Source organism: Gobio gobio (assembly GCF_949357685.1).
Source record: "Gobio gobio genome assembly, chromosome: 4".
Taxonomy (NCBI): domain Eukaryota; kingdom Metazoa; phylum Chordata; class Actinopteri; order Cypriniformes; family Gobionidae; genus Gobio; species Gobio gobio.
In genome coordinates this window covers 7,018,021-7,044,178 of record NC_137100.1, presented here as the reverse complement: position 1 = coordinate 7,044,178, position 26,158 = coordinate 7,018,021, and the positions used below count along the sequence as shown (strand labels likewise).

The window sequence follows — 26,158 nt, the reverse complement described above, 5'->3', positions numbered from 1 at the left end:
AGAAGTCAGGCAATGTCAGCAGAAGAAGTCTGTCATTTCACTTGAAGATCAAGTTTTAACATTTGATTAACGTTTTAAAGACAGAGACAGCTGCCCGTGGCTTAAAATATGTATTCTTAAATGTTTAATAACCGCTAATCCAATCTGTATGCTTTAAAAAGTCACGTGAAGAGGACATTTCCTTATTTAAGTTTGTGAAAGTACAAAGTGAAAGTAATTGCGTGCATGCGTATTTACCTGCAAGAAAACAAACACAAAATAACAGATTTGCATGAGAGCACTCTCTGACAAAGCATGATACAAATCAAAAACAAGTATAAAACAGCGGTAAATGTAATAAATAAAAATAAATGTAAAATTGGGACTTGAAATGAGCTAGATTGAATAGGGATGCTCATATTGACCGTTTAATCGTTAACCGAAAGTAAGAATTTTGACCGATTAATACTATCAGTTAAACAGTTTAAAAGGTTTTTATTATTATTATTTATTTATTTATTTTGCCGCATGGTTAAAGAAAAATATGCTGTATTTGTTAACTCACAGGGCGCGTCGACACTTCCAACCACACGTGTCTACATAGACATATTTTGCAAAATGAAGCAATGGGCCTACTGTGTGGGACCACTTCGACAGAAAGGGCGACGAATTTACTTGCAAAATATGCTTCGCGGTATTAAAATACAGCAGCAGTACAAGCTCCTGACTGGTGGAAAGCAAATGAAAGGTGTTTCCAGAGGCTGGCCACTATTGGTGGGGCATCAGTGCCATCTGAATCCTTGTTTAAGGCTTTTCGTAGTGTGGTTTCGGTAAAGTTTACTAAAGTAAACATTGTCACGTATGTTCTTCTCGCCGCTGTTTCCTGATGGTTTATAGAACAATTACCCCGAGTCGCCCTCTGTCGTTTCAAAGAATAGCACAACGGCGAACATGGCCAAACGGACAAGGCGTGCGCGCAGTCATCGGCGCGCTGCGGAGCCAGATGAAAGTATAAACAAGGCTTGAGAGGGTGTTTTCTGCCGACTAACCCACATATGCTGTACTGGCGATTCAAGTGCCCCAAATGTTCTAGGTCTTTAAGGGTTAAATGTTACTAGGACATTTTTAAAAATGAAACATGCATTGTTCACAACAAAATCACTAATGTGCATGCATGTGTTAAAGGTGCAGTGTGGTCATTTTAGCGGCATCTAGCGGTAAGGTTGCAAATTGCTGCCCAACGCTCACCTCTCCCTTTCGAAGCACATAGAGAAGCTACGGTGGCCGACACAGGACAAAGATGTCGTCGTCTGAGACCGCAGAGAATAGCTAGCGCTCTGTAGAGCAGTTTGTCCGTTTAGGGCTACTGTAGAAACATGGCGGCGCAAAATGGTGACTTCACTGTAAGGGGACCTGTGGTGTATGTAGATAGAAACGGCTCATTCTAAGGTAATAAAACACAACAGTTCATTATGTCAGGTTATTATACACCACTGAAAACATAGTTATGTATATTATATTGCATTTCTGTCAATAGATCCTCATAAATATTACACACTGCACCTTTAACAAATTGTGACTTTTCATTTCATGTTTCACTGTCATAATTTATGACTAACACATTTCCCCATTTATTCCAGATTCCTCTGTGTCTCAGGTAAGGATCATATCTCTCATTTTCCTTGCTTGGTGGATGTTTTTGAACATAAACATACTGTATATATTTCCAGTTCAACAATATGAGCAATAGCAATGTGTATTTTTCTGCACACGCTCACAGGATGGTAAAGTAGTGGTGATTTGGCCCGTAAAGAAGACACTTGACTTGATGAAGGATCTTTTCAATCTGGCTGCACCCTTTGGCAGTATGGTGAAACATGCTTTGTCCATGTACAAACAAGAGGTCAGTGTTATGTGTTGGCATTTGGTTGGGTAAAAAAATAATTTTCCTTTAAATACAATCTTTATTTGAACAAGTTTTCCTGAAATTCCTAGCTTGTTTGTTTATTTTGAATCCACTGTTTTCAGTGAATTGGTGAAACAACATGTTACTAAACATTATTTGTATTTACTGTCATTTGTAATATTATCACAATATATTAAATAACCATAATATGTTGAATAATGTTTTTTTTTTTTTTTTTTTTAATAGTACAGTCTCTATTCTTAGTGTGTGAAATCATAACTAAACCTAACGTTTGTGTGTGATTTTTCTTACTTGTATAACACTTTAGGAAAGGTTCAATATTTTAACATTAATTAACATGAACTTAGAAAACAATACCTTTACTATGTTTGTTAACCGTGGTTAATTAAAAAAAAAACTTTCTATATGTACTGCATTTTTAAAAAGCACTTTTTAACATTACAAGTTAAAATCAAAGGATGTGTTTGCATTAGGGAATGCACTGAGCTAAAAAAAATCACAAAAAAAACACTTAACTACTAAAAATACTTCATTGCAAATATGCAAACATGAGCATAAAGTAAAATTTAAGCCTGAGGCCTTGTGACTAGCAAAACCGGTGTGGTTAGTACTCTCATTAGTTATTGTGTCTTTTAACCATGATACCACAATTTTTAAGTTTTGGCTTTTAGATGTTGTGTGTGTGTGTGTTCTTATAGGCTATGATTGAACTGGAAACCATTGAAAAAGCCAGAGAAATGGTGCGGTTCTACAGATCGCACAAGGCAAAGCTATGTGGCAGACTGGTGTCTATTTCCATGTGCCGTTCCATGAAAACAATAGAGGTATTGTGTTATGAAAACATACAATACTAGACTACACGCCATTAACATCCAATTTATTAGTGATCACAGTCTTTCAGTCAATATAGTAATAATGTCACTGCTTCTCTTTAAGACTTGGTTCACTACAATAAAAGAGAAAGAAAATTCTGTTGTTTATTCTCCCTCATGTGCTCTCAAATTAAATGATTTATTTTCTCCATAGAACACAGAAGGAAGTGTTTAGAAGAATGTTAAGATTGCAGTTCTACACGTTCACAAGAAAAACAAGAACATTTACAATCGAAACAATGGAGGATAACAAAATGATAAATCAGACTTGGAGTTTGGAACGTGGCGAAATGCGAAACTTCTTCACATGCGCTTGCGTTTCCAGGCTCCAGCATTTGTATGCATAGAAATGGGAAAAAAAAAGAATTAGTGTGACCGCCTCTTAAGGCTGCAATACAACTAAATATGAAAAAGGAAGTGGTCTGAATACTCTCTGAATCCTCTCTAGGTTGGCTGTAGGAAATTGTGGGCAGTGCTATATTCATTGTAGCCTAGGGCTGCCTCATGCAGCAGTGATCCGAAGTATGTGCAGAGTTTACAGTATAAAGTTTGCACACAGCTGTTGACAGGAAGTAAACTTCCTGAGGAGAGAATATATGAACAACTGCAGGCGTATTGAATTTACAATACCTTATTATTGAATTTGCATCTGACAAGAGAGACATAATTTAATGTGCATGCACGTGTATTTTTTGTGAACTTACATGTAGTGCTTGGAATGACATGAGGGCGAGTAAATAATGACAGAATTTTCTTTCATTCTGTGAACTGTTCCTTTGCTTATATTAATGACTGAAAAAATGCAGTCAGGGTACAAGATAGTGCTGTAGTGATGTCGTATTTTTGTAGGCCAACCCAGAAGTTAGCATCAACCTGGTTCTCTCAACATGTCAAAAGCTAAATAAAGGCTATAAACAAACTACACCACGGTCACATGACTTCAACATCACCACCATTAAGCTAAAACCCTTTCCCTGAAAGTTTTAGTTAGACTTTTTTTTTAAGAGGACGATAAAAACACAGTGTGACTGAGTAGATGAGTTTACCCATTCAATGTGACGTTTAATGTCCCCCTACAACCTCTGGAGTCCCATCAAGTTCTTTTAGGAAGATTATTTTTCGATAAGCATCATTGGTGCTTTCACTCTCCCCTGGTTTTGATCTTATCTCTCAGGGAGCTCTCAATTTTCCCAGCTTAAAAATGTCATCTGTTACCACCACTGGTGTTCCTCAAGGCTCTGTTTTGGGCCCTCTTTTATTGATCATATACTACCTCTTGGTTATATTTTTAGGAAATACTACATTAGTTTTCATTGTTATGTGGACAACACCCAGCTCTATTAGTACACCAAGCCAAATTCTAGTTTTCTTTCTTAGACTGTCTAGAAGATATTAAATCCTGGTTTTCGTGCAATTTTCTCAAGCTGAATACTGATAAAACAGAGGTTCTTCTTGTTGCCACTAAATCCAATTTTTCAAAATCCAACAGACAAAATTTTCACTCTCCATTGATAATCACTCCATCTCTTCAGGTTAAGAGTCTGTGTGTCGTCCTTGATAGTACTTTGTCTATTGAAACACATATGAACAATGTTACTCTGTCTGCATATTTCGACATGCGTAACATCAGCTGTCTTCGTCCATTTCTCATACCCAATTCACAGCCATTGTACATGCTTTAGTCACTTCACGCATTGATTATTGTAACGCTCCCCTATTTGGGTTACCTCACAAACTTAAATTCAGAACTCCGCTGCCCGTATAATTACTAGAACCTCCTTCATTGAGCATATCCCTTATCATTTACACTGGCTTCCTGTTAAATATCGAGTAGAGGACAAGATTCAGCTTCTCACTTTTAAAGCTCTTCACAATCTTGGACCCTCATATCTTGCTTCATATTTACACCCCCAAGCGTACTCTTACATTTTTCTTCATCTGTTTCCCTTGTTGTACACTGTTTGTTTAATCACTATGGGGTCCAGTGCGTTCAGCTGTGCTGCTCCTCGTCTCACAATTTATACAAGAAAGTGATTGTCTGACTACCTTTAAAATCACGTCTTAAAACGTATTGATTTAAATGAGCTTTCTCTGATCAGTCTTAAATTATCTAATGTTAAACAGCTGTTGTATTGCTGTCTTGTTTTTCATGATCATCACTCAACTGTACGGTGTCCTTGAGTGTTTTGAAAGGCACTATTAGAAACAGTGTTTTGAAAGGTTATTAGTCACTTAGCCAGTGACAGCTTTAAAAATCACTAGGGGTTATTACTGGTGTATTTTATGTCGTAGAATAAAATGTGAAAGTGTCACATTGACCCATTGACTTTGAAAGGATGGAACCAGAAGTGCTGAAATGCTAACTCGTTTCCAAGTTTTGGCCTACAAATATGTCATCCCTGCAGCACTCTATTGAACGATTGACTTTTTTTGATTGAAAAGTGATTGTTGTGGTTTCTCAATCCCTCGTATCCTTTTTAGAGCCCTAGTGGGAGATCCATTTTCATCAGCGGTCTTCCCAATCAGAGGTTTCAGCATAAATACACAAAGGAATCCCTTTTAAAACTGGTTAAGCCCTTTGGAAAACTGACTGCCTACTCTCTATCCAAGCATCAAGCAACGGTACGTATACACACATTTTTCCCTCATCACTATCTATGATGAGCAGCACAGAGGAGTTTTTTTAAGGCATTGCTATTTATTTTCCCTGAGCTGTCACCTTCTTGTTCCTCCTCAGTGTTACATGCAATTGGACAGTGCAAAGGCAGCTGAACTAATGGTTGCGCAGTACAGTCGGCGGCCCTGCAAATTTTGGGGGTCGGTGCTGAAGATAGCCATGAGCAGGAAAGGGGACTCTCTGATTCGCTGGTACGTGAATGTGTCTCAGTCATTTCAGTGCAACTCTGAAATCTTGTTCACATTAAAACCGTCGCTGAATAAAGTGGCTGCACAAATGACACAATACATTTCCATCCTTGTCTTTGGAGTAGAATGGACTAGGACAGGCATTAGCAGGAATGTACAGTTGGCCTCAACAATATTTGAGCACACTTTAAAATGTTGTTGTTGCAGTAGATATCAAAATATCAGAGCAAGTGGAATCTGCAAACAAAGCATGCTTTTTTCAGAAATAACACTTTTCTGTAGTTCAGCTGACTTTTTTGGTACATTTAGGGTGTGTTCACACTTATAGTTCAGTTTGCTTGGTTCATTTGGTCCGGACCAAAAAACAACAACAATTAGTCCTGGTCTGCTTAGTGTTCACATTTAGCCTGAAATGCCAGACCCACATCAAGATGTTGGGTCTGGGAACACACCATTGGCAGGGCTCAATCCAAGGGGCGGGATAAACGGTTGTCTTTCAAATTCCCTCTGCACGCAATAGGATATCGCTACAACCAACCAGAGCAATGAAGAAGGTGAAGCGGCGCTAGATGATAGATTCAACTTTCGCTGTATACGGTCTGCAAAACACATCTTCCTTTCTTAAGAATGACTTCAGTGCCTTTCTTTGTTCTTTCCTCAAAAAAAAGCTCAACTCCAAGAGTCGCGGCCAAAGCCGATTCGAAAGACCACTGTTCGCCAGCTTGTTTGTTTTCAAGGAGCACGCTGAACCGTCACAACTCTGCCCAATGTTAAAGGGTTAGTTCACCCAAAAATGAAAATTCTGTCATTAATTACTCACCCTTATGTCGTTCGAGACCCGTAAGACCTCCGTTCATATTCGGAACACAAATGAAGATATTTTAGTGTAAAGCTGATGGCTGAGAAAGGCTTCAGATAGGCCTCCATTGGCATTCAGTACACTTATACTCCCAAGACCGATAAAAGGCACTTAAAATGTCATTACAAAGTCCATCTCACCACAGTGACTCTACAATAATCTTACGATGCGACGACAATAGTTTTTGTGCGCAAAAAAAAATCAAAATAACACCTTTATCCAGCTTGTTATTGCCTTCCGCGTGTGCCTCCACGACGCATGCGCGAGAATATGACGTAGCGCCGGGGCTCGGGATTCCATGAAATGCCACTCTAACCCCATTTTGAGCACTACGCCGAGACCTAAAACACGATCAATGTAGAATCCAACAGCTGAGATACGCGCGTCTTCCTCTGATTGTAAACAAATCACTTCTGGGTCATCTGTCCGAACGCCGGATCTGCGTCATATTCTCGCGCATGCGTCGTGGAGGCACACGGAAGGCAGTAACAAGTTGGAAAAAGGTGTTATTTTGATTTTTTTTGCGCACAAAAACTATTGTCGTCGCATCGTAAGATTATTGTAGAGTCACTGTGGTGAGATGGACTTTGTAACGATGTTTTGAGTGCCTTTTATCCGTCTTGGGAGTATAAGTGTACTGAATGCCAATGGAGGCCTTTCTCAGCCATCAGCTTTCAACAAAAATATCTTCATTTGTGTTCCGAATATGAACGGAGGTCTTACGGGTCTCGAACGACGTGAGGGTGAGTAATTAATGACAGAATTTTCATTTTTGGGTGAACTAACCCTTTAAGCCCGCCTACCAACTCTATACACGATGTGATTGGCCCGACCAGAGTTTGGTTTTTCCAGCTCGCAAGCCAACGGAGAGTTGCTAGACGACCCTGGCTACAAGTTACATTTGCTGCCATCAGGGTATGTCTAGATTTCTAGGCTAGTTCACATTGGCATTTTAACTGCGAACCTAAAGATACTGAAGGCATAGGGATGTGTTCACAACCTGATTGATCGCTTTTATTTTGTATATTGCGCGAACATCCAAAACAATGCTGTGTGCGGCTAAATGCGAATGTATGTGCATAGCTACATTTGATGGTATTTTGATGAGCTGAGAACTCGTGAAGAGCTTATAAAATGTGTAAAGGAGTCAAAACAGCGGCAGGAATCCCTCCGTCACACAGACAAACCATGATCTGCTGCGAGGAGACGACGGTTCTGACGCTTGTACCGAACTGTGATGGGCAACATTGCGACTATGATGAGAAAAAAATGGTATGCTTGAGCATTCGGTCCTCATTAGGGTCGCATCTTGTTACATCATGTTCTATTTTTGGTTCGTTTACATGTATTTGGTTCGCGTTGCGTTCATATTTCAGTCGAACTGCGCCAGAAAAGATCCGCTTCCAAGCAAACTCTGGTGCATTTCGACTGAAATATGAACGCAATGCGAACCAAATGCATGTAAACGAACCGAAAACAGGAAGACGTGACCCTAAAAAGGACAGAATGCTCAAGCATACCTGTTTTTCTCGTCATAGTTGCAATGTTGCCCATCACAGTTAGAACGTCAGAACCGCAATCTTCGTTTGTGTGTGTGACGGAGGGACTCCCGCCGCTGTTTTGACTCCTTTACACATTTGAACACTTACACATCAACTCTTCACGAGTTCTCAGCTGGTCAAAAAAAATACGGCTACGCACATACAACAAGCACATTTAGCCGCACAGCATTGTTTTGGATGTTCGTTAAGTTCCGCCGTTTCCAATCAGGTTGTGAACACTGTGATAAAAATGCCAATCTGAACGTTAAGCGGACCAGGACCAAAATCCGCACCAAATGCACCAAGCGAAACGAACAACATGTGAACACACCCTTAGTTTGAAATGTTTGCTTGTGCTGTTTTTTTAATAAATGGCACTGACATTTAAGTGACTTGCAAAGTGGCATCTGTAGTTAGATAACAGCAACGGTTTTCAACTTGGTATATTTTTTCCCAATTATCTGACTATTTAAAAATGTCAACAATGATTGTAGGTTTGTATAAACATAATGTTTAACTGACTACCTTGATTTTTTTTGTAAATGACTTCAGTGAAACGTACACAGAATTTGATTAAAAAAAAAATTGGAAACTAAACAAGGTGTGCAGAGAAACCATATCTGAATGAAATATGCTTCTTTTGCATGAATGTTTCATCCAACTTGTGACAACCATTGTGAAAGTTAACAGAAATTATTTTCTGTAGTGACATCTTCATATTTTGCTCTATTATTACAGGAGATTTTTAGAGCAAGACACTGAGGAGAGAGAGTTGAAAAAGGAGGAAAAACAAATTAAACCAAGCTCTGAAAGAACAGAAAATTCCAAGGAAATCAAGAGTGGTGCAAAGGAGGTGAACATCTCACATGTTGGACACATTTGACTAGATCTATTCTCATGATCTTAGAAACGATTGATTGATTGATTGATTGATTGATTGATTGATTGATTGATTGATTGATTGATTGATTGATTGATTGATTGATTGATTGATTGATTGATTGATTGATTGATTTTTGTATTATCCACCGATTTAAATGTTGGAATTTGGCTTCTCATAGAATTTTTGATCTGAAGAGTCGTGCTTGCATGCAGAACTAATATTTTGATTTGCATTTAATTTTTAAACGAGTTGAAAGGAAAAGTAGCCAAGTGTCAGGCATATATGGTATCTCTTTCAATACTGTTTTAAAAAGAGAAAATGCGTGTTTGCAGAACCAGCAAAGTTCTTTATCGGATTGTGAAGGTGTTGGTGGGGATTCAGTTTGTGAAGGAAAAGGTTTGGAAGAGGCTAATCAACAGGACAAAGCCCCTTTGAGCCCTGATCAGCCTGACAGCATTGTGGGTAAGTTCATCACACACTTGCTTGTAATAGACTCGAATCAATGCATTATTATAACCACTGGATCTTCATTTAAAGAAGGCAAAAATAAAAGTACTACTAAAAGTAATGCATCTAGTGTGTTTACTATTTAGTCTTTCTAATGATTTAAAATGTTTAAACGGATTGTGATTTTAGTGTGTAAGCAATTGAGGGAAAACTGTAAATCCAATCTCAGAAAACACTTCTCCACCTTATTTCAGGTCTGAACTACATCATCCCAGTAACTGGTTTCTTCTGCAAGCTGTGTAACATGTTCTACACAGATGAGAACAAAGCAAAATCCGAGCACTGCCGCAGCCTGGATCATCAGAACAACTTCAAGGTGACTGCAGTAGAGTTAGAATAGAGATTATAAAACAGCTGTGAAAAGTCTTTTCTTCTCCACCTTCTTTTGTAACTCTGCTGCCCTAATTTTTTATCCAATAGTCACACCATAGTTTTGCAGTTTCTATAGTATTGCATCCTTCTCATGGGCATTTAATCATTTTTGTTTTTTAAATCTCTCTAATTATGCGCACATACAATTTTCACTTCCAGCCCTCGTTAACAATTAAATATCACTTATAAATGATTATATACAAGATGAATAGTAGTTATTAAGATTGATATTTTTTGGAATTGGTAAAATGTATTTGTAGAAATATGATCAGAATATCACCTTGACTAAAAAATGATGCATGCACTGTGCGTGTATAGTCAAAAGTTTGGAAACGTTAAGATTTTTTAATTGAAGTTTCTTCTGCTCACCAAGGCTGTATTTAGTTGAAAATACAGTAAAAAAAAAAACATTAATATTTTGGAAATATTAAACAGAAAACAGATATTTTAAATTGTAATAATGTTTTAAAATATAATATATTTCTATGTTGATAAAGCTGAATTTTCAGCATTATTACTCCAGTCTTCAGTCACATGATCCTTCAGAAATCATTCTAATATGATGGTTTGATAATAAAAAAATATTCATTATTATTACCAGTGTTGAAAATAGTTGTGCTGCTTGCTTTTAGTTGTTGTTGTTGTTGTGGAAACCATGATACACTATCTCTTTTGATCAATTTAATCCATGCTGAATATATATATATATATATATATATATATATATATATATATATATATATATATATATATATATATATATATATATATAATGTGTGTATATATATATATATATATAATGTGTATGTGTATATGTATATATATGTATATATATATATATATGTATATATATGTATATATATATATATATATATATATATATATATATATATATATATATATATATATATATATATATATATATATATATATATATATTTATATATATATATATATATATATATATATATATATATATATATATATATATATATATATATATATATATATATATATATATATATATACATACACACATACATACACACACACACACACACACAGTATATATTTTTTTTCAGCATGCATTAAATTGATCAAAAGAGATAGTTAAGACAATTATATTTATAAGAAATATTTCTATTTCAAATAAATACTGTACTTTTTAGCTTTCTACTCATCAAAGAATCCAGACAAAGATGCTAGGGTCACGGTTTCCACAAAAATATTAAGCATGCAAAAATGGTTTTCAACATTGATCAAAATCAGAACCATTATAAATAGTTTTGCACCAATCATTATTAATAATAGAGCACAAAATTAGTTGTGATCTTTCAGAAATAATTCTAATAGGCTGAAGACTGGAGTAATGATGCTGAAAATTCAGCTTTGATATTACAGAAATAAATTAAAATTTTAATTATTTTAAAACAGAAAGCGGCTATTTTAAATTGGAATGTTATTTTTTTTTGTCAAATAAATACAGCCTTGGTGAGCTCAAGAGACCAAACTTTTGACCGTTGTGTGTGTATGTTTATATATATATATATATATATATATATATATATATATATATATATGAGAGATACAAAATAATTGATCAATAAAGAATGAAAATGCTTGAATCATACTATTTTCTGATTTAAAATATTTCTTGTGCACATGTGCAGTGTCGAACATATATATATATATATATATATATTTGCTCCACCTCATAAATTAATTTTCAAAAAAAATATATATATATATATTGAATAGCCACTTTTCCTCTTTCACTCTGGACTTTCTTTGGATCAATGCACAGGACAAAACATTACTAGAAGAAACAAGTGTCATGTAGTTGTGAAACTCTGCACGGCACAAGCTTGTATCTAATCTGCCAGCCAATGAGCTCACATGCTTCATATTCCTCTTGTGCTGGTTGTGTGGATGAACTTACATTTTTGCTTCGATTTTCAGCTCAAACATGCCGAAGTAGTGGAACCAGCAGACGGGCAGACGGACACCCAGATGGTTGAGTGAAGTAAAGGGCGAACATGAAAAGACAGACATTGTACTTTAGATTCATTGTTTTTTATTTGTTTTCATTCCAGTTAGTTTCCATATTCTTTCCGTTCAAATGTTTTGTTTTTGAAAGCGCTTCAAGAGTGACTGTGTGAGAGGGAGAAATGCGTGAGGACACACTTGTGAAGTCATTGTAATGATTTGGATGCGTTTCAGTAAACAGAATGAAATGTATATCAGTCGAAGGAGTGTTACACTAACCTCTTGAAATAAACTCAAGTTTGTTTACTGTCGGGTGTGTTTTCTGTCACCTGTATCATAGTATGCAAACTTGTCCATTTCCACTTTGATAAGAGCAGGCTACCTTCAGTTATACAAGACTCTCCAGTGGTCATGTGTGTGTGCGCACACCATAACACTGATCAACATCTAAAATGGTTAAACCTCACAGTAAGTGCAAAGAAATTAGCCTTGACATTATTAATGAATGCGTGAAAAATTTTCCATCAGTGATGGATATTTGTGCACGCATTTAAAAGTTTAGACTAATTTCATCCCATGTCTAGTCCTCTCTTTCAATACAATCAAACAGTCAAAATAGCTACGTTTACATGCAAGCCAATAACTCGTTAGTAATCAAATTGACGCCTCAGTCGGATTGAATATTCATATAAATGCCACAATTGATCCCACTGAGCTCGATCGGAATTTAAATTTTGGTCGGATTGAAAGGGGTAATGCAGACCTGAAATAATTTGATCAATGGGAGGGGGGGATTAAGCATGTAAATGCTTGAATCTTACAATTTTCTCAATCTGATTAAAACATTTCTTGTGCACATGCGCAGTGTCGAATGTGTGTGTATTTATGATGATGTTTTTACACCTGTAAATCAGAAAGTTTATTGTTCATATAAACAGCTTCTAGAAACTGAAATCGGATTGGATTCATTCGGTTAATGAAAATTCTTGCATGTAAACATACCTCATGAAAAATGACTACATTTAAAACAATCAACTAAAACTAATACATTTACTAATTAAATAATGAAAAACAATCAGAGGTGTGATACAAGTATAAATTAAATGTAAGACTATTCCATTTTTTTTTTTAACAAATAAATGAAGCTGATTTAAAAATCAAACCACAAAAGTAAAAACAAGAAACGTTGAACTAAATGGCCAAACATCTTGAAGTATTTCAATCATGACAATTGGAAAGTGATTTTGATTGTCAAAGGTACTGTATATAGATAAAACGTGAAGCTTCACAGGAAATAATGGTGTAATCTGCAATACAATCTTAGCATCAGAAGCACATTTACTTACATGCATGTTAGTCAATGCGGAAAAACAAAACAGATTTGACACACTTCATTAATACCACAATTTTTGTATCAATTTGACAAGATACTGAGTCTTCAGAACACGTTCTTTTCTCACATCACTGGAATGTATAGCATTAATTCTTTACAGTGACATCAGAAAATTATGCACAACAATGAGATTTCAGGCGCGTTTTGCTAGCAGGACAACACCTTTTATAGTTAGATGGTATACATCGATAATAGTGTACATTTGATAGCAATAGCACAGTATCACCTCAACCAAATACATTTATATCTTGACACACTGATTGGTTAACTATGGCTTTAAGTTGAAAATCGATTTTTCTTTTGACAGCATGCACAACTCGTCTACTGTTGCCCAACTGGAAAAGCATGGCGCTCGCTACGCCCGTGTCATGGTTTTGATTCCCAGGACACTATACTTTGAGTGCACTTTAAGTTGCTTTGGGTAAAAGCATCAGCCGAATATGCGATTGTAAATGGACTTTAGACGTTCAAGAGGAACCAGATTGTCAGCTTACCATTTGTAAAGGGCAAATAGTTGAGCCTTGCGATACTAATATTCAATTTATTTTTGCACATTTGACCTTAATCTGGAGCTTGCCTGAGACACAATAATAGACGGCACTTGTGCATTGTGGGTGAAGGGACAACACTCTAATGTGTGTAATTCTAGGACTGGTGTAAGCAGCCTCAGTTCACTGTATATCTATATATACACATGTACACATTCCTCCTACATCTGGAGCACTAGTTTTGGCCGTTCGGCTCCAGTAGAGATTGTAAATACCAAACGGTGTAGTGTTTAGGGATTGCTCTGGTCTCCATTGTGTCGAGGAGAGTCGTACCGCATGATTTGCCGCGGGGTGCCGTACCCTGACATGCCAGATTGAGACGCTCCACGATTGCTTCCCATCTGCATGCCGATGAGACTCCGACCTTGACGCAGCTGCTCCTCTGAAAACTCCCGCTTGTGGCCCTTGGTTTTCCTAAAACGCAATTCAAAAGGGAACGCTTAATCATCTCAGTATAACACCAAGTCCATTAAACTTCGGGGATATCAGTCTGTCCAATTTGGAGATTGTGAATCAGTTTCACTCGCTTTGGTGCAAATGAAAGTGACAACAGGTGCATTGGAGAGGCAACAGCTAGATAAACCCCAAAAAGGGAATGATTTTTCAGGTGCTGGCCATAGACGATTGTTTTCTCCGTATTCATCCTGACTGATTTGTCTTTAGTTTCGTGTTTTGTTAGGGTCCTTGTCACTGTCTGTTTAATGAGGCAGTACCTGCTACCCATTCAGATTGCACAGGCAGTCCAGCTCCGCGAGGATCCAACGCAAGGTTTGGTGTGTCTCCCAATACAGTTTCAAGAGCATTGAGGAGATACTGGGAGACAGACCATTACACGAGGAGAGCTGGACAGGGAGTTAAAAGGCCAACAACCCATCAGCAGGACCGGGATCTGCTCCTTTGTGCGAGGAGGAACAGGAGGAGCACTGCAAGAGCCCTACAAAATGACCTCCAGCAGGCTACTGGTGTGCGTGTTTCTGACCAAACTGTTAGAAACAGACTTCATGAGAGTGGCATGAAGGCCCCATGAGGGCCCGATGTCCTCTAGTGGAACCTGTGCTCACAGCTCAGCACCGCACAGCTCGCTTGGTATTGGCTGGACTTTCCATTAAGCAAAAGTAGGCAACTGCCTTGGCCCCCTAAAAGCCAAGGGCCCCCTAAAAAGGCTGTTTATAAACGAGATGCGTGCTCAGCATGGACGCGAAAGCGGTTGCTGTGGTGTTCGTTACCATGACAGTCACTATCCGCATTGAACAAGCTTCTTGTGTATCCTGCTTGTAGCAAATTAATCCTGCTTGTATCATGCATCTGAAGCTATAACTAAATACTGAGCAACAGTGCATATTATATTTTTATTGTTTTTAAATGGATCCAAGTAGGCCTAGAGGACGCATGCACAGTTCCATTCCAGGCAGGCACTCACATTGAACTTAGGTAAATAATCAAAGTGTGTACGTTTATAATTTCCTTTTTATTATTTTGTTTTTCATTGAAATTTGTTGTTAAAATAATTACAATTGTATTTTAAAGTCAAATTACAGCCTTGCCGTGTAAGCAGTTGTACAGTGAAAATCAAATCAACCCCAAAGCACCACCTAGTGTTCAACCTACTCTAATGCGGCTATAACCTGTTGTTGTGTAATTAAACACGAGTACTGTAACTGCACTGAGGTGAAAATTATGATATGGCAAGTCTAAGCCACACCACACAGCTCGGACAATTCCATGTGTCATTTCACCATATAGCCTACTGTTGCTATTTCAGGGTCTAAAACAAGAATAAAAGCCATTATAACACGTAGGCTACATGAAAAGTGATGTTTTATTAACACATTTCAGGAGGGGCATGTTCAGATAATTAAACCTAATTAAACACGAGTGGAGCACATTAAGCTAATCAATTTAATAAACGATAAGAGGTGTATATATACAGCAGATTTACCTCCTTTCATTCACAGTTTTTTAGCATCCCTCCAGCACCCCACTCTAGCCTGGATGCCAGCTGAACTTAGCCCCGCCCACAACATTCGAGGTCGGAAAGTTCGGTCTGGACTTAATCCGTTGTGGAGCAATTATGCTCGAGCCAGAGCTGTTCGGACCAATCAAATTGTCAGGGCGGGCTTTATACGATGATGGACAGTAACGTAACCAAAGAGCGCATGGGTTGAATTGGTTTGAATCGGAGTATGGCCCTGTCCCAAATGGCACCCTAAACCCTCACGGTCTTCCTCTGAGTTCGCACTTTCAAGACGGAATGCCGCTTTGACTGCTGGGAAGAAGTCTGCTGAGGAACCCGCACCAGTGCAGGCTCGGCAGAAGTGCGCATCGAGGGCGCATATCGACCTCTAAGGGGGCGCTCGCGAGCACACTTCTGAGACCTAAAATGACAAATGGGACACCCTGCGGTCTCGTGGATTTAACGGACACACGCACACAGGGGCCATTGTAAGTCCACAAGACCGAAAGTGCACATGAAGTGTGTCATTTGGGACAGGGCCTATGACAACGTCAGGCTAAAGTACTCCTTGTATCCTTAAATTATTTTTACACCAGCAAAGATCGTTTACACTCATCTTCCTCTTCTACTTCTGCCAGCGTGTGTGCAGTTGAGTTCTGTTGACAACTATGTGTTTTTTTATTTTATTTGTATGAAACATTTCAAAACATCACAGTATTAAAGCAGTACAGATAGACATGTCAACGACAACTATGCGTTAGTGATGTGACGATTCGTTCTTTTTGAACTAATCTTTAATATGACTCGGGAACAAGTTGTTTCAGAGAGCGATTAGTTCATTTTGTGTTGACCGTGCATGCATTACATGCCTTTGGTTCTGTTCAGGATCTTCTGCATTCATAGCCTAGAAATCTAGATGTTCCCTAACGACAGCAAATATAATTTGCAGCCAGGGTGTCTAGCAACTCTCCGTTGGCTTGCGAGCTGGAAAAACCAAACTCTGGTCAGGCCAATCACATTGTGTATAGAGTCGGTGGGCGGGCTTAACATAATGACAGCAGAGTTGCAGCGGTTCCGCGTTTGTTGAAAACAAAGATGCGAACAGTGGCCTTTCGAATTGGCTTTGGCCGCAACTCTGGAAAAATTGGAGTTAAGCTTTTCTTTGAGAAAACAACGGCACTGAATTAATTTTTGCCGACTGGATACAGCGAAAGTTGAATCTATCAACTAGCTTCACCTTCTTCTTTGCTCTGGTTGTTTGTAGCGATATCCTATTGCGTGCAGAGGGAATTTGAAAGACAACCGTTTATCCCGCCCCTCGGATTGAGCCCTGCCAATGGTGTGTTCCCAGACCCAACATCTTGATGTGGGTCTTTGCTCCAAATGTGATCAACGTTTGCATAAATACTAGATGTGTTGGGGAATTTAACATGTGACATTTTAATTATATCCTGCTGAAATTAACGAAATTACTTTGAATGAAATTGCTGAACGAGATTCAAAGATCCGAGTCCGTAAAATGATCCAAACTTCCAACTACTACTATGCGTCGCTCAACATACGTTACTTACTCTGTTGCCCTGATTGGTTGTAGGTCTATCCAATTGAGTGCAGAAGCATTTCGGTTGAGACACGCCCCATAATCACAGCCCAATGGAGCAGTATCAGACTCGTATTCTGAATCTGAGTATGACAACGTCAGGCTAGGGATACTCTGGGTTCGGGCCAAAATTCCGAGCCCTCTCCCGTACAGCACGCCAAACGCATAATCTTTACTCTATTTAATTTGATATAAGTGTGAACTCTTGAAATACAGGGAAAATTGGACACAACTGTGGGACACAGAGAAAGGAACCTCAAGGATGATCCAGGTAAATGTGTGCAATTGTATAGGGCCCCATTCCTATATTTTGCTTTGGGCCCCCAAATCACTAAATCCACCCGTTTGCCAAAGAACACCAGAATTCCAGTCCGCCATTGGCGCCTCGTTATCTTCACGTGAGAACAGGTTCACACTGAGCACATGTGACAGACGGGAAAGAGTCTGGAGATGCCATGGGGAATGCCATGCTGCATGCAACATCATCCAGCATGACCGGTTTGGCGGTGGGGCAGTCATGGTCTGGGGAGGTATATCATTGCAGGGCCGCACAGACCTCTATGTGCTAGCCAAGCTGTTAGGTACTCAGGGCCGTTGTCAGACCTCATGCTGGTCTAGTGGGACCTGGGTTCCTCCTGGGGCATGATCATGCCCGTCCTCATGTGGCTAGATTGTGTAGGCAGTTTTTAGGTGACGAAGGCATTGGTGCCATTGACTGGCCCTCCCGTCCCCCAGGTCTAAAATCCAATTGAGAATGTCTGGGACATCAGAGGATCCGAAGCCACCAAGTAGCACCACAGACTGTCCAGGAGCTCACTGATGCCCTGCCCAAGGTCTGGGATGAATTGCTGTAATAAACTTCATGCGAGTTCGATGAGCCCTCAGGGTGTTGAAGATTTTGGTTTCCATTGACTGTTGTCACATAATTTTGTTCTTAACAAACTATAGAATGTACATAAATAACAATTTTCAAATTGAATATTTCATTCATTGAGATCCAATGTGTGACTTAACTGTTCTCTGCACACAAGTAAATCATACATTGGCACTAACCAATGATTATTTGAATTGAAAATAAGCCCTCCTTTCATTTGTAATATATCAGCAGTTCTTACAGAACGTCTCTTGCACTGTTCACACTCTAATTAGGTACATCTCTTTATGTGCGATCGATTTAAAGCCAGCTAGACACCAGCCAGGTACAAATAAAACCGTCTGACTGACTGATTCATCTGAATTTCGATTCGATTCCTTTGCACACTGTTGGCAGTTCTGCAAGCTCTAAGTGATGGATAAATTCTGATTAGATCAACTTTCAGTTTGTACTCTGACAAAGCCTCAAAAGACAGAATCAGGAGCTGAAAGTGATTGGAAATACACAGGCAAATTTCATTTCTTTTTAGACCTTTAACACCAGCAGAGAAGGCTTTGTTGGGTAAACATGATTTCACCAAGTTTAACATGTTCCTGGATCGACATCTTTGTTAATCCTGGAACTACGTTCCAATCAACCAATCAGATTTGAAGGACAAGTTTACAGTTTCTGTCAAGCTTAGTCTTACAACCAGGGTTATGTGCTTCTACATCAGAGTTATTCACCTATAATTTCTCTCTGATTTTAGGGATAACTTATGGGTATGGTTAGGTTTAAGGGACAGGATAACATTTTTGGACAGGAATGTTGTTCCAGGATCAGCAAAATATGTTGACCCAGAAACCAATCACGGCACAGCACTGAATGTTTGCCCACTGGGGGTCTCAGTTCATTCCTGGGCAAAGTGCAAATGAGTAACACCCTTTCTCAGTCCAACTTACCTGTGAAACCAGTCTTTGTCTCCACGGTAATGTCCATCATCCTTTGTGAGAGCTTCACTTCCCAGAGCCACCAGTGTCCTCTGGACTGCAGCCATGTCCTTTCCTTTAAAACAGACCGAAAAGCTTGTGAACATGATTCCTGTGACACAACGCCTGGCAAAGGCATCTTGTACTTTCCATTATACACCATGGTAATGACAGCAGAACCTGATTTCACAGAGTACAACATGTTCTTGGATCGACATCTTTGTTGATCTTGGAACAACATTCCAATCAACCAATCAGATTTGAGGGACAAGTTTACAGTTTCTGTCAAGTTTAGGATTACAACCAGGGTTATGTGCTTCTACATCAGTGTTATTCACCTATAATTTCCCTCTGAGTTTAGGGATAAGTCATGGGTAGGGTTAGGGGTAGGGATATACAAACGTTCATGTAAGTTATGTTTAATGTACAGTCAACTGATCATCACAAAATAAGCCCTGACAGGAAAAGCTGAATTTTCAGCATCATTACTCCAGTCTTCAGTGTCACGTGATCCTTCAGAAATCATTCTAATATGCTGATTTGCAGCTCAAGACGCATTTCTTATTATTATCAAATTGAAAATGGTTGTGCTGCTTCTTATTTTTGTGTAAACCAGGATATTTTTTTCACTGGATTCTTTGATGAATAGAAAATTCAAAACAGCATTCATTTGCAATCGACATTTTTGGTAACAATGTAAAAGTCCTCACTGTCACTTTTGATCATTTTAATGCATGCTTGCTGAATAAAACGATTTATAAAAAAAAAAAAGACTGAACCCTAACCTTTGAATGGTGGTGTATAAACAATGTTTGAGATGTACAACAATTCCAGTATATAAAGTGATGTTATAAATAGAGTTGTCTCTGAAAATACAAGTACAAGCTAGTCATTTAATCTCCTAAAAATTGGTAGGGCAAGCCATTTGTTTTACAAACACTTTTTGTTATACTGGTTGAAAGTCTCTTCACATCCTGAAGAAGTGGTCTAAATATAAAAAAATGTACATATATCTTCTGTGGAAATCTCAAGACCAAAAAATGTTCGACCAATCATTGCATTCGTCCTACCTGCCTATCAACATATGTATTTCCATACCGCTGCGCACCCGCTCGCGCAGACATCGCATGTCATCAGTGCTGTCATAGACAGTCAGTGAGCGCCACAAACAAACAGTAGCCGTCTTTTACAGTTCCTCCTGAACAAAAACAACGAGTTTATTCTGCATTCACGTCATGACATAACCGTAATTACAAGATGGCAACCTGTGACGTTCTACCCAGAGCGGTTCACGTCCTCACACTCGGATTTCTTTCTATATGTCAACACTATCAACGCTGAAATGAATCTGCAGCAGTCAGGTGGTACAAGTAAGAGTAATGTGATGTGCTCTGAGACATTGCTAGCCGCTCCAAAACTGCCTTTAACACTGTAATCTCAAATGCACTGAACATTTAAACATACACACAGGTGTGTGTGTGTGTGTGTGTGTGTGTGTTTTACCTTCCCAAAGATCAACAGTTTGGAATATGTCTCCCCTGTTAACACCATATTCTTCAGCAGCCTGCAGGAACTGAGAAATCTTTTCCATTTGTTTGAAGACCATTTTAGTTTCTGCAATTTTCTTAACTGGTTCCTCACCGCTGGGGTATAGACTGTTGATGAGCCGGCAGAGAATCTGGGATGGATGGGGTTAAGAAAAAAGGAAATATACATTATTTAAGTTCTGACAGATTCTTAGTCCTAGTGATGACTAAAACAATAACGAACCACATAAGAGACAGAAAGGGAGCCTATTACATTTAAAAAATATAGATCTCTACTCCTCTAGTGTAAAATCTTTGCATGCCATACTGTGTCCTAAATAGTAGGAGCAAGATTACAATTAGTGCTTCACTAAACAAGATGCGGTGTATCTCAAACACGCATGGATGGCGTACTATTTCCGGTGCATCCATGTAGTGTGTATCCCAAAAGCCCTTGCACAAATAAAGAGACAAAATATTGTTGGTTGATTCAATTTTCACTTTCTCCAAAAATATAAAAGTGGAGAGGAATGTGAGGCCAGTGACCACAGTTTTTTTTTTTTTACCAAAGTGAAGTAAAAATGAAATAGTACAATAAAAAAATGTAAGTCTGGAATACACTACATGGCTAGTGTAAAGATGTTTGTCTGATTTGCAGTCTGGACGAGTCAACACTAGTTGACGAAAGTCAGCCAGTCTGCAGACTAGGGGGAGTCGGAGATGACACATTTCACAGAAAATGACAGATTTTTTAGCTTCAGACTTTGATTCCATCCAGTCGGAGAATATCAGACATGTTTGATATTTTTAGCCGATTTTAGAACACATATTGTTTACATTAGTCATGCGTCTCCTTTGTGATGCCCAGTTTTTCTCTGTAACCACGTGCAGTCAACAAGATACCTTTAGATGTTAATGCTTTCATGCGAATGCAACAATCGGATGTTGTGTGGTATCGAGATACAATTTTAGTATGTATGTTCTAATACTTGTGCGCTGTCTTATTACTTATTAAAAAACAAAGTAAATGCTTTTAGTGCATAGTGTGCGACTAGGGAGCAACCCATTAATTGAAAGTAATGCCCTGTTTAGACCTCGAATTAAAGTAGTAGTTCACTTTAAAATGAAAATGACCCCATGATTTACTCATCGTGTATATGAAATTCTTCTTTCAGACAAATACAATCGGAGTTATATAAATAAATGTCCTGGCTAATCCAAGCTTTATAACGGCAGTGATTGGGAGTCCAAAATCTTTACGTTGCGTGCTCCACACGGCTCTGGGGGGTTAATAAAGGCCTTCTGAAGCAAAGGGGTGCGTTTGTGTAAGAAAAATATCCATATTTAACAGTTTATTAAATATCAAAAATGTTTACTTTAAGTAAAATATCAATGCAGAAAGTGGAACGCCTCTCGCAGTTCAAAATGTTTGCGCCATGTCTGACGTCATACAGGTATGCTTTTTAAGTTGAATACGGAAGGCAGTCTGGCGAAAGATAGATATTTGACTTTATAACGTGTTAAATATGGATATTTCTCTTACAAAACCCCATCAATTCACTTCAAAAGGCCTTTATTAACCCCCTGGAGCCGTGTGGAGAACATTTATAATGGGTGGATGGACTTTTTTGAGCATCAAACTCAATGGACCCCCTCAATGCCATTGTAAAGCGTCAGGGTATTTTTTAACATAACTCTGCTTGAGGGTGAGTAAATCATGAGGTAATTTTCATTTTAAAGTGAACTACTCCTTTAAGATGTGTTTTGGTCGATCGGATCACAAGGAGACGAGGGAGACACACTCCCGTTTGCACCTGGTGTTTTAATCCGTCTCTTTTGTCCACTTTTGACCACTTCTGTCCTGATTTCTTCAAGGGGAGGGTCTATGGGTGGGTAAATGTATGGTTTTTTTCATATCTTTCGATCTAATGGATAAAATAAGCTCACGCAATTTACTTATGAACGCACCCGGAGACGACAGAAAAACATACAGAGCCTCAACTTTAGTTTCTGCTCTGATAGCTGCAAGCCCCGCCGAACGCTGTGAGTGTGTTCGAAATCAGGAATGGTGAGAGAACATTGTGCTTGGTATGTTTTTCCTCTACAAACTAAACTTGGGTCTCCTGCCAAAGTGTAAATCCCATCTGGCTAGCGCACTTCCCATAATGTTTACACGTTAGCTCAGTAGGCGGAGAGAAGTCGGTCTTTAGGCTGATTTATACTTCTGCGTCGGACCTACGCCGTATCCTCTACGCCGTAAGTTACGCGTTGGTTTTCATTTATACTTCTGGGTTCTTGTCCGCGTCAATGTGCCATTACACATGCAGACCGCTAGTAGGCAGTGTCCACCAGCATGTTGATGGTGTAACCCACAGTTTCAAAGCAAAAGCCGAAGAAGAAGAAGCAGCTTGTTGTGTACATTGTAGCAGCAGCAGTGATGGCGACAAATAGATAGCGACTTTTCTTGCAGCTTGAGTTGTTGTATCTTATACAAATTAAGCATCTCAAGTTGATTAGTAGAGGTCAATAAGAGGCGATCTGGCACTGAAATCATGCAGAGTGATCGTGGCTGCTGTTTTCAGTATCGGTGGCTCATGCATAGACATGGAGACTTTATTTGTTCCGTTGAAATCACAAAACGAAATGCACCCAAATGTGTCCCTGTTCTTGATATACAATCACTGATTAACATCTTTGGTTTTAATGAGAAAATAAATAAACTATACAATGGTGGATTAGAACCCAGAACCTCTGGTACACTTCACAAAAATTCTACCACTAGACCATCAAGAGCTCACACTCACATGCACAGCGCATCTATGTAATTATTCACTAACATAAAGAATCTCTGGACTACAAAATATTGTGTTATATAGCAGATGTAAGGATGAAACTATTATCCCATTTCTGGACACACACTCCTATCGCAGATTTTTTAAAATGTATTTATTGACCTGAGGGAGGGGTTCTGGCAGACCAATCACAGTGTTTGAGGTCCGCGTAGAATTGACGCGTTGTTACATTTTTGGAGAGGTGCACGTCAGGGTATGTTGTGCAACACACAACTTGCGACGTAGCTACAGCGTACAGAAGTATAAATTGGGCTTTATATGTCTTTTCGAACACATTTGACCACATGATCATTTACACTACGAGGGCAATATGGACTAATGTGCTTTTTTCGACTACCTCGAAGTGGTCGAAAGTGGGCAAACTCAAAACGTTTTAGATCCCGTTTACACCTGTATTTAGCATCTTTCGACCGACCGCATTCCATGGAAAAGTGTTGAATGTTGAAAGTGAAACTCAAGATGCGTACGTGACGTCATGACGAGCCCACCTGGTGGCGTTAGTCTTTTGATCGGCAGGGGAACTTTCAACAATTTTTCCATAAATTGAACAGGGAAGGCGGTCGGTCGAAAGTTTACTTGATAAAGTTTTAAATATGGATATTTTTCTTACACAAACGCATCGATTCGCTTCAGAAGGCCTTTATTAACACCCAGAGCCGCGTGGAGCACGTTATTTGATGGGCAGATGCACTTTTTATGGACTTCAAAAACAGAGCAACTATGAATCCAATTCTAATGCTTGGATTAGCCTGGACTTTTGTAATATAACTCCGATTTTATTAGTCTGAAAGAAGAATGTCATATACACCTAGGCAGAGTAAATCATGGGCTGATTTTCATTTTTGGGTGAACTATCCCTTTAATACCAGGTGTAAACAGGGCCAGATGCAAAAATATCTTGAATACATCACACACGACAACTCTGTAAAAAAAGCATTTTTCGACGTTGTAAAAAACATTATTGGAGTATGTTTCTAAGAATATACCATTTCAGTATTTAAATTTCATGTTTAATTCAATGTGTTACTTGCCATTTCTTCATTTTCTGTGAAATACTAGCAATTTCTGAGTGAAAACTGTTTCTAAACCAAATTTTTCACACATCCACAAAGGCTTCATGGAAGTATAATATTAATGTGCAAGGTGATTATTATTCCAGTTGAGATTCACTCTTAAAAAGAATAAAGATTCAGCAAAAGCATTAGAAGAACCACTTTGAGGTCTACAAAGAGCCTTTCAGTGAACAGTTCTTAAAATAACCATTTTACGTTTTAATAATCTATTCTAAAGAATATTTTCCCACTATAGAACCTTTTGTGCATCAAAGAAGTACTATAGATGTCATTGAAGCACAGATGTCAATGAACCTTTATACTTAAGTGTGTATCTAATGACAAATGTTATGTTGTCTCAGGCTCCCCTTGTTAAAAATGAGTTGCTGACATTATAAGGATATCGCATTTCCTTCCCCATATTCCTATTTTCAGCACGTACTGTTCCAGTCATGAGCCATTTCTGGAAGTTCTGTTTGCCAGGTTCAGGTCGCTCCAAGTCGTCCCCACACTGGACCAGGATCCATTCCACAAGCCGAGTCTCCAACTCCGCATTATACTTCTGGTCAATCTTCTCTTGGACCTCACGGCTGAGCCCATAGCTGGGCCCTCGGTTTGCCATGGCAGCACTCATTAATACTGACCGTCAGTGGTGATAATCTGAAACACACACACAGCGTATGTCTGAAAAGACTGGATTTTATTTTCAAGCACAGACCATGTAAAATAGATTAGAGCATTGGCTCACTCTGAGGCTAACCATATTGACAATGATTTGTGTCTGTGTTTAAAGAGCTAAATTGCCTGTCGGGAATTGATAATTTGATAAAGCCATACAATAAAACGATGGGCTTTTTATCCTCCATTGATTTCCATGCAACACACGTCGAGTCACTCCGACACATGAACGAGCGAAATCATCATATTATTTGCGCTGATTTAAACCGATTTGATCGACAACAAACTGACTAAAACGCCAACTTGAGCCTGACGCACTCCAGTAAATGGCAGTAGGCAACTGCGCATCGCTAACTGATTGTTTAATATAGGCAAATTAGTCTAATTTATCAGCAATGCGGTGAGACACAATGCATCTACTCACTAGTGATGGAGGCTGTTTGTTGTTTTCCTCGCCCGTGTAATGTCCGTCTGTTGGCACCATGGATGAGCATTCGTATGGGGCAAGGGGGTGGGACTGGGACGCGGCTCAGCATCCGTCACTTGATGGAAGCAGCCAAACCAGAGCATCACGCGTCCTCGCTGATGGAAAGAGGGTTGGCTAGGAACTGTACAGTAGGCTAAGTGTTACGTAAAGCTGAAGGTTGCGCGCATCATTGGCTTGACATGTTGCAGAAGCCATATATAAAACGCGTCCAGCAGAGAGCAAAAAAAAGAAAGAAAAAAAGGCTTGTGTGCATATGAAGGCATCAGTGCGTACATGAAAAATAGGCCATGAAGAACACGATCTTTATATGCTAGGCTGTATATGCACTTGGGCATGATGTAAGGTCGTGCGTGAAATGATGCCATCTTTAGTTTTACTGTAATTAAGTCTATCCTCAAATGCAATTTTTTTACTCTATTGAAAGGCTGATTATAG

General features: G+C 38.8%; 2 protein-coding genes across 4 annotated transcripts in view; one reads left to right on the top strand and one right to left on the bottom strand.

The window, feature by feature from the left end:
* The window catches only part of LOC307124675 (uncharacterized protein), a 45,631-nt gene extending 33,528 nt beyond the window's left edge, over window positions 1-12,103 (top strand). For all 3 annotated transcript variants that reach the window (XM_079814057.1, XM_079814058.1, XM_079814056.1), the window contains 9 exons: window positions 1,620-1,636; window positions 1,760-1,882; window positions 2,605-2,730; window positions 5,260-5,400; window positions 5,516-5,646; window positions 8,782-8,896; window positions 9,259-9,388; window positions 9,628-9,749; window positions 11,765-12,103. In XM_079814057.1, coding sequence (XP_079670183.1) covers window positions 1,620-1,636; window positions 1,760-1,882; window positions 2,605-2,730; window positions 5,260-5,400; window positions 5,516-5,646; window positions 8,782-8,896; window positions 9,259-9,388; window positions 9,628-9,749; window positions 11,765-11,827 — 968 coding nt within the window. In that variant the 3' untranslated portion in view covers window positions 11,828-12,103. The remainder of the gene's footprint in view (window positions 1-1,619; window positions 1,637-1,759; window positions 1,883-2,604; window positions 2,731-5,259; window positions 5,401-5,515; window positions 5,647-8,781; window positions 8,897-9,258; window positions 9,389-9,627; window positions 9,750-11,764) is intronic.
* On the bottom strand, window positions 11,891-25,807 carry tagln3a (transgelin 3a). The gene is made up of 5 exons (XM_079814059.1): window positions 25,661-25,807; window positions 25,001-25,218; window positions 20,632-20,806; window positions 19,102-19,204; window positions 11,891-14,146 (listed from the first exon to the last, which is right to left on the bottom strand). The coding sequence occupies exons 2-5, from the start codon at window positions 25,190-25,192 to the stop codon at window positions 13,963-13,965; spliced, it is 654 nt and encodes a 217-aa protein (XP_079670185.1). The 5' UTR covers window positions 25,193-25,218; window positions 25,661-25,807; the 3' UTR covers window positions 11,891-13,962.
* Window positions 25,808-26,158: the final 351 nt, after the last annotated feature.